Source organism: Eschscholzia californica, unplaced genomic scaffold (assembly GCF_041429995.1).
Source record: "Eschscholzia californica isolate CP2 unplaced genomic scaffold, dmEscCali1.0.p SCAF_6, whole genome shotgun sequence".
In the NCBI taxonomy this organism is placed as follows: domain Eukaryota; kingdom Viridiplantae; phylum Streptophyta; class Magnoliopsida; order Ranunculales; family Papaveraceae; genus Eschscholzia; species Eschscholzia californica.
The window spans coordinates 26,475,517-26,484,519 of NW_028238483.1; the positions used below are offsets into that span (position 1 = coordinate 26,475,517).

A 9,003-nucleotide genomic window follows, 5' to 3' on the forward strand; every position below is an offset into this window, starting at 1 on the left:
GTGGACAATATCGTTAAAGCTTGGGGATCACAACGACTTTGAGAATGATCTTCATGTTTGAAGCTTGAGTGTTATCTGCCTCCATCTTTGTTTCTTAGGCTTCCTCTACCTCAACCTCTTGCTCTTGAACTTGAGGATTTCAGCGAAGGTTGAAGCTTGCAATGGTTGCACTTTTATGAGGTTGTGGTTGCTCGCACATACCTATTTTGTTCATGAACTTGCAGAGGCTTTGTAATTCATCAATAACAAGTTCATTTTGTCACCATGAACCTCATCTTGTTTGCAATAGCCATTGTTCTTAAAATGCAATAGTTTACCGATTTTCTAGTTGACTATACATTTACTACGATACTCTTTTGATCTCAGAAAAATATCCATTTCTTCATTAAAATGCTTGAAATCTGACTGCTAGTGTTGGTGAAATGAGGCTACTATCTTCATTGAAAACCGAGATGACAATTTCCTTCATTAAAATGCTTGAAATCCGTAAGAGAAAGACATTGTTGCGTTACGGTCTTGTGTCATTGCTAGCATTTGAAACGAAGACGAAACAAACCATGAAAGAGAACAAGATTATACTATTAATGATTAAGTTTTGAAGTATGATTCATTATACATAAAATATTTGACCGACGTTTAAAAGACTTTCATGAGGTACATGAAATATAACACTATGTTCCCTGCATATCCTCTTAAGAAAAGCATAAATATAATCGATCACTATCTTCTTAAACAACTTGGAGTCTCTTCTTGCTCTAACTACTGTATTCCCCATTATATGTACTACTCCAGCATCTCTACAACTATTCAAGTACTCCAATTCATCGGTTTCTGTTTGATTACTCATCTGGCCCGAAGATCTTAATAGATTAATGGCCATTAATGGGGATCTTACCGGCATTATTGCTTCACCGGTTGTCTCTATGTTCAGAGGTACCATGTTTCTGTAATCAGTCATCTCTGATTCTCCTGATCTTTCTGTTTGCTGTCCATATAAACTGTACTCATCTGAATCAGAACATCCTTCCATCATTGATTCAAGTCGAACGAACAAGAAGAGATTATCGAAGATCTTTTTCTCAAAATCATCATCTTTTTTGTGAAGATCTTTGTACCCGTAACGGGCAACACATCTGAACATGTGAAAGTTCTTCGGTCCAATTCGTTTCACAAGAAACCGCTCTTCTTGAGGTACAGTATAGACAGGGAGATATTTCACACAGACAAAAACTACTACAGAATGAATTGCAGGGAGATTTGTGATGAAGTGTGAGAAGATATGGGGTACTCCACTTGCTAATTCAGTATAGACGAGCCCAATTCCTGGGACCCGGACTAAACCCAGACTCGGACCCAAACCGAGGATCCAAGCCATGGATACTCGACTGTGCATTTCAACTTCGTAACGTTTTACGGTTCCGTAATGCCAACCGTACATGATGATAAGAAATGCAGCAGCAATTACCAATGGAACCCAACCACCTTGACCTATTTTTAGAATCACAGCCGAGAAATACGTGCATTCCACGATTAATGACAAGACGGTGAAGATTAGAACCAGAATCCAGTGGCTTCGCCAGACCAATAACATTATGAGAACCATTAGAAATGTTGTTACAAGCATAACTGTAACAACTGCCGTTCCTGTTTGCAGTCACAAGAGAATAAATATGTTTGAATTGTTAAATCCCATGGACGAAGAATTTAAGTACAATGATAATCGAAAACAACTTTATAACATTTCCAAATTCTACTCAGATAAGCATGTACGAACAACACAGGAAACATAAATGAAGGTGGAGTTTGCTTTTCTTGTTGTTAGTGTCTAACTCACCTGTATCTTACTTGTCTGAACCTGACTTGGTTTATTTAGTCATAGGCATAACAGTCATTTCAGTTATTTCAGACAATAGGATCTTAATTCAGACTTATTTTATGTCCAACTCAAATAGCCATAACCTCCAGGCAACCTTTCAGACAAGTTAGTCCCTCAGGCGGAACAAAACAATAGACATTCTGAAAACTGACTCGAGTTGATTCAGATCTGAATCTGTAAAATACAAACACCACTGAAATTAACCAAGTGGGGATAGCTTGGTTGGTGGGTAAAGTGGAAAAAAAACACCCTGAAAACTGACTCGAGTTGATTCAGATCTGAACAACCTGATTTTTGAGCTTCCACTTGGTAACTGGAGGCTTTGCCCAAGTACTAACTTCAGGAGACTCAAATAAGTGGGATCATAAAATAAGATTATTGGAGAAAAATAAAGAAGAAACGAAAATCTAAAGAATAAAAAACGAGAGGAACTCACCATAAGCATTCCCGATCTGGCTTTGGTTTCGAAAGCCGATAGTAACCGCAATGCACATAATCATAAGAATCCAGTTAATATCGGGTATGTATATCTGCCCAAGGAAGTTCTTAGATGTATGAACAACCTTGACCCTGGGAAAACAGCCAAGTGCCAAAGCTTGCTTGATTATGGAAAATGTTGCGGATATTGTGGCCTGACTTGCAACAATAGCCGCTGCTGTTGCTACAATAAACACAGGCCAGTATATGGAATCTGCAAATAACCCATCAAGAAGTTATCAGAAAAGGGTTATTCGCTTTAAATAAGTGAATTCGAGAACCGAAAATAGGAGATCAGAAGAGACTTGGAATGGAACGATAGAAAGCATCAACTACGTGATCTTGGTTCTTGATGATATAAGCAGCTTGGCCTATATAAGCCAATAGAAGGCAAGGGAAAACAACCAATGTGAAAGCTAACTGAACAGCTGATACCGGAAAATGGCCTAAATCAGCATAGAGAGCTTCTGTCCCTGAAATTATAGTTTACAGACATCAGAACCCAATTAAGTTTACTTGAAAATAAACTTACCACTTACAGGTAATAAGCTTACCACCTACCGGTGATACTAAGCATGATTCCACCGAGAGTTCTCCAACCTCCCCGCTTTAGATATCTATAGATAAAAACTGGAGAAAAAGCTTTCAAAACTGAGCTATCATATTTCCATATGTTGAAAGCACCAATTCCTCCAATTAAAAGGAACCAAAGAAGGACAATAGGAGCAAAGAGCCATCCGACTTTCTCTGTTCCGTAATGTTGCATGCTAAACAGTCCAACTAGTATAATGGCAGAAACAACTACGAGTACATCTGCACCGAAGCCAAAAGAGAGGTAGAGAAAAAAGAAGTTAACATCAAATGTTGAAATCTTCACCAAGTAAACCAAAACACACCCGATTCTGATAGAGAAGAATCAGAAAGTACAAATGTAAAAAAGCACATCTAGTTTCTGCCGAGAAAAATACCGCTACTCATCTTGGGGAAGCCCAGTTTTATACCTCCAGCAGCCGAAAGTACTGCAGAAAAGTAGATTTAGTCCACAATGTAAAAGTGAAATGGAAATAAAAGCCTATGTAAATTGATCCTTTTTAATTTTCTTGTTAATGTGATTTTAGCAATCCAGAAGTTAAGGGATTTTCAAATGCGTAGGATTCACTTGAGCGAGATGAACAGTCAAATCCCTATACTAATCACTGTAGCAGTATATGATGGATGCATCACAAAGATGTACATATATGCGTCTCCTCAAGCAAGCAAGAGCGAACAGACCTGATATGGCTGGAGTTAGAATGCCATCACCGATCACCATGCAAGTCCCAACAACAACAAGAAGCAAAAGTGCTTTCCTCCTGTATGCTTTTTCCTCCAACCATCTCTTGGTTTTTGCTGCAAATGATTTCTCATCAAATATATGACGACTATAAGTCGTTAAATCCTCGTCTGTCCGGTGTTGGTTTGGAATAGTATTTATTTTTGCATGTCTACAAAGTAGTGAATAAAGAGCAAATGTTCCTCCTGCAAAAGAACAATAAAAGAGAACACACGTGTTAATCTCACACGGAAACCCCATTCAGACATCAGGAACATCTAGTCAAATTTGGACAAACTCTGATATAAAAAAACTGAATTTTTCCTAATATTCTATTAAAAGGTACATAAGTTACCAACAAATACATCACTTAGCCATTCTTAATCAATAAACCCTCAGTCCTTTGAAGTTTATGTTGCATGGTGCATAGACAACCTGATTAATTAACTGAGGACTGGAACTCTCGAGTTTTTAGGTTACTAGAATTCGTAAGACAACCCCTCAATTTTGCAGTCTACAGAAACAAAGGACTACTGGGAGTTGTTGGAGGATGAGAAGCTGCTAATGAGATTATACTGGAGATCAAATCCTCGATTTATGTTACGGCTTCCAGGTTCAAGGAATTGGCGGGCTCCAATTACAGATTTTGTGTCTATTTGGGATTCAATTCTTGCATGGTAGGTGTCTCAGTGACCCTTATGGAGAGTTATTTTCTCGGCATTCGCGTACTCTTAGCCTTTGGGTTTCTAATCAAATCTTTCCTTGTCAAAAAACAACAACTTGGTCCAGAGGAGAAATTTGCACTTGTTGACTACATGTATAGGTCTACCAAGAGTCTACTTATTAGAATGACTCGTCTAGTTGTAAAATTGTCAATTACCCTATGTTATCATTAATTCCATCAAGACAAGAAACCGAGATTTATCAATGTCAAGATACTTTTTCAGCTAATTAAAGCGAGAAATCATGCAATATTTCAGCATTTGGCAAGTTCATATATTACTTTCTTTGTATTAAAAGATGGATTTATGTGTCTGTAACTAAAAACTCTTGCTCCTGCATCAGATTCACAATGAGCAGAATCATGAATAGTAGATTGACGTGACGGTTTACCTTGACCATTATCATTTGCCCTTAACACCACAAAGACATACTTGATGAGCGGAATAAGAGTAAGAGAGTATATAATCAGCGATAACGCTCCAATCACATCCTCCGGATCGCTAATTCCATCAGGAAATGTATTGTAGAAAACATATAAAGGCGACGTTCCCAAATCTCCATAAACCACTCCAAGACTCTGGAATGCAAGTCTTAGAACTAATAAAGATGAGAATTCCTACACAAGAAGCAATGGCAAATCAGCATAAGAACAAACTTATGGTGTGTTTGGTTACAGGATTCCTAAGTATCCTATCAAAAGTGGGATTTGGTAGGATTCATGAATCCTTGGTCTGTTTGGCTACCAAGAATCCTAGGACTCTTGAATCCTAAGGATTCCTAAATCCAAAATTTGTATTGGACCAAAATCCCACCCTACCCCCTAGGATTTGCTAGGATTTTGGATTAATGAACCTAAATTTCAAACTTAAAATCAACAAAAAAATATTTCCTTCTACAAAATCATTATTTTTTTTCAAAATCATTATTTTTTTCAAAAATCATATTCTTTCTAAAGACGTTTAAAAATACTCAAATAATAATAAATCATAGGATTCTTAGTTGCCAAACAAGCCAAAAAATATTACTAGGATTCATGAATCCGTGGAATCATGAATTCCAAGGACTCATGAATCCGCGGATTCATGATTCCGCCATCCAAACACACCATTAATGTCCCCCATTCGAGAATAGTCCCACACCGACCAACGATTAGCGTACTAACCAAGTATAAAAAGATTAAGGGCCATTCCATTATAACCAATTGTTTAGAGTTGAACGCCACAAACTTAATACCCCATATTATATTACCCAAAACCTGATCTCAATGACAAACCCAACTATAATTTCGAGAATTCGTTATAAACTAGGTACTTGTTTAGTGGATCATTCAAAGGATTTGAAGACTATAAAGTTGCTTTTTCGAAAAAAAAAACATACCATAAAGCTTAAGTATGAGCTTAGTATCAGTCCAATAATGGATGTCTAGTGTACCCACAATCTCCAAATATCACAGTGAACTGAATAAAACAGACCCATGTGAATTTCTAGGGTAGTCACAGAACTTACATAATAATTGGTTGGGTAATTTGTAAGTGAATAACTTTCAACTAAAAGAAGAGAGAAAAGAAAACAAACTTTCACATCTTACCTTTTCTCTGTACATATTTCTCAGTCTTCCAGCTTCTTCATCCATTGGTTGATCAAGCTTCTGGTCCAAAACCCACATATTTCCCTTATCATTATTAATACTTTGTTCATCAAAAGGAATTGAAGTTGTTGAATCCATTTTAATCCAAACCCACAAATCAAAACTCCTTCCTCAGCTCCCAAATCCCTCCTTCCTCAACCAAAAGACTAATCAGAAAGACCTAAATGATTTTAACTCAGATTTGTCAAACTAAAAAGACCCATCTTCTCCATTTGATTCAATATGAGAGTATAGAATAGTAAAGCTAAAACCCACTTCTCTGACAAACTGTAAACCTAACAATATTTGTAATTTTGAACCACAGAAAGACTGAACCGTCTGAAGATAAAACACTTGGAAAGACTAGTTATTTTGTTTTTTCCCCTTAATCCTTCACCTATCAATTACAAAGTGGGGTCCAAATTGAAAATTAAGCAGATCAATGAACTAAACTATCAAAATCTTGATTACCCAATATAGATTACAAATGTTTTAGTACTTCTTTTTTGTTTTCAAGAACAGTAATTTACAGAGATCGGAGAATCACTCTCTACCATCAATAGTTTTCTAGAGAGAGAAAGAAAGAGAGAGCCACCAAAAGCAAAGATAAATGGCTTCTCTCTCTCCTTTTCTCTCTTCTCTTAGATAAGAAGCAGAGGAAAAGAGGAGCTTTATCAAACATGTCTTTGTTATAGAAAGAGACAAAATACTCTACCATTGCAAAGAAAGAAAGAAAAATTGGACTCTATTAAGATTTAGCTGTAAATGTAATTGTTGGGATTTTGCTGTAATTGTGATTGTTTGGTTATTTAGTATGTGATCAAAAAATGATTAGTAGTAATCCTAAAAGTTCTCACTAAATTGGTGGTGATAAATTCACCCAAAGATTCTACTTTTTGTCTCACCAAAACTAAATTGTCTACCTATTATGGATTCAACCATTAATTAAGGATACACATATCTAGAAACTATATAAATTTCTGATTTTGTTTTACAAATTTTTCGGCTTTGGGTATCTAAAATGTTGTCACTGATGTAAATACTTTAGTCAATGAGATTTAATCTGGTGTCAATTTGGTTTTTCCTTTAATAATCAATTTGTTCGTATTTATTACATAATCTTTATCTTCATTTTTATCTACAACTACCACGACAACTTCCAACCACCAGACGCAATCTCCGAGCACCACCACCACTTTCGCCCATCACCCGCCAATTGCGATCACCACTATCAATTTTTCTCTTTTCCTCCTCTCTTTCTCTCTATTAGCAAAGGGGAGGCTCGTCTTAGGCAGAACAACTGATTTGATTTAGGACTCCAAAACCAGATCGATTGTTCCAACGAGTGAGTCCCTCTCGTACACCAAAACAAGGAAGAGAAAGAGAGAGAGAATTGGTGGAGTGATGGGAGGTGGTAGTTGAAAGTGGTGGTGGTCAGAAGTGGTGGTGAAGATGAAAATAGGGGGTAACAAACCAGTAGTTTTCTTGGACTTAAAACCAAAATTTCTCCTTGGATCAATTTTGGTTATCCAAAATCCTCAGAGCATCTCCAATGCAACACTCGACTTCAAAACTCAATTTGACACATAGGATTACTTGAGCCTTTAACAAAAAACACTTTCCAATGCAACACTCAACTAGAATCTCAATATGATGTGGCAACAATAAATGTTGAGATACTCAAAAGAAAACTCAACAATTGATTGAGTATCTCAAGATTTATTGTTGTATCTCAATTGGTCCACATCACGATTTCATATATTAAAATAAGAAACAAAATTAAATGTTTGAGTTTTTTCTAGTGTTGCATTGGAGAAGTATTTTGAATCGAGGATCTCACAAATGTCAGCTATGAAAGAGAATCTCAATTCATACTTGACACATCGGATTAATTGAGTTTTTGTTGAGTGTTGCATTGGAGATGCTCTTATATTCCGGAGAATACTTTGGAAACCTCTAAGAGCATCTCCAATGCAAAACTCAATCTTAGAAACTCGGAGTGCCACATAGGATTTTCTAAGTTTTTCTTAAAAAATCATCTCCAATGCAAAACTCAACTAAGATCTCAAAGATGATGAGTCGAGAGTGGAATAGAGATATCTCAAGAGGACACTCTATTTTCAGAGTGTCCTCTTAAGATATCTCTAATTGTCCAACTCATCAATATTTAAATTTCAACCAATAGAAATCAAGTCTTCGTATATTTCCAAAATAACTAATTATTTTTTTACAAAAATAACCATGACACATAAGTAACATAAACGAGTTTAGAGTGTTGCATTGGAGACATACAAGAATTGCGGATCTCTATTTTCGACACCTAGGAGTGAGAATCTCAATTGAAACTTGACAAATAGGACGAATAAAGATTTTTTTTGAGCTTTGCATTGGAGATGCTCAAAGAGTATCTCCAATGCAAAACTCAATTTTAAAATCTTAAGTGTCACCTAAGACTTTAGAGTTTTTTTATAGAAAAACACCTCTCCAATGCAAAACTCAATTGAGATATTAAGATGATGTGGAGGTATTAAATTTTAAGATATCTCAATTACAAACTCTAATTCTGAGATCTCTTTTGAGAGCCCTAAGTGTCCTAGTCATCAAAATTTAATTTTTGGACTAATAGAAAGTCTTTCTTTCTCAACAACTTTTTCTATTAAATGTATGTGTGACATGTGTAACTATTAGAGTTTTTTAAAGTGTTGAATTGGAGAATGACTTAAATTAGAGAAACTCAATTTAGCTGTTTAGGAAAGAGAATCTCAATTGAGGCTTGACACATAAGCCAATTGGAGTTTTTTTTTAGTTTTGCATTGGAGATGCTCTAAGTTCCGGACATTTCTTCTTTCTAAATTCTAATACAATGGTTCAACAAAAAAAAATTCACTTCATCAGAAAAAAAAACAAAAAAAAATTCTAATACAAAAAAACTTTAATTTTGATCTCTATTGTGGAGCTACACATGCATTTTACTTCTTTAGATATTGC

General features: G+C 35.9%; 1 protein-coding gene across 2 annotated transcripts; it reads right to left on the reverse strand.

The window, feature by feature from the left end:
- Positions 1 to 558: 558 nt before the first annotated feature.
- On the reverse strand, positions 559 to 7,591 carry LOC147532979 (potassium transporter 11-like). Of its 2 annotated transcripts, none has more exons than XM_086650619.1 (8): positions 5,977 to 7,591; positions 4,779 to 5,004; positions 3,626 to 3,871; positions 3,322 to 3,372; positions 2,915 to 3,166; positions 2,659 to 2,826; positions 2,313 to 2,567; positions 559 to 1,644 (listed from the first exon to the last, which is right to left on the reverse strand). In XM_086650619.1, exons 1-8 carry the CDS (start codon positions 6,112 to 6,114, stop codon positions 611 to 613), a joined length of 2,370 nt encoding a protein of 789 aa, XP_086506745.1. In that variant the 5' UTR covers positions 6,115 to 7,591; the 3' UTR covers positions 559 to 610. The 2 variants fall into 2 exon arrangements, with proteins under 2 accessions (XP_086506745.1, XP_086506746.1); XM_086650620.1 differs by lacking the exon at positions 5,977 to 7,591 and adding an exon at positions 5,494 to 5,845 and having other exon boundaries at positions 4,779 to 5,042.
- Positions 7,592 to 9,003: the final 1,412 nt, after the last annotated feature.

What these genes read in the sequence shown, in the direction of transcription:
- LOC147532979 (XM_086650619.1), bottom strand. Translation starts at nt 6,114, where the DNA reads ATGGATTCAACAACTTCAATTCCTTTTGATGAACAAAGTATTAATAAT. An exon ending in TCTAACTCCAGCCATATCAG is followed by an intron (nt 3,373 to 3,625) that starts GTCTGTTCGCTC and finishes ACTTTTCTGCAG; the next exon opens with TACTTTCGGCTGCTGGAGGT. An exon ending in CCAGATCGGGAATGCTTATG is followed by an intron (nt 1,645 to 2,312) that starts GTGAGTTCCTCT and finishes GACTGCAAACAG; the next exon opens with GAACGGCAGTTGTTACAGTT.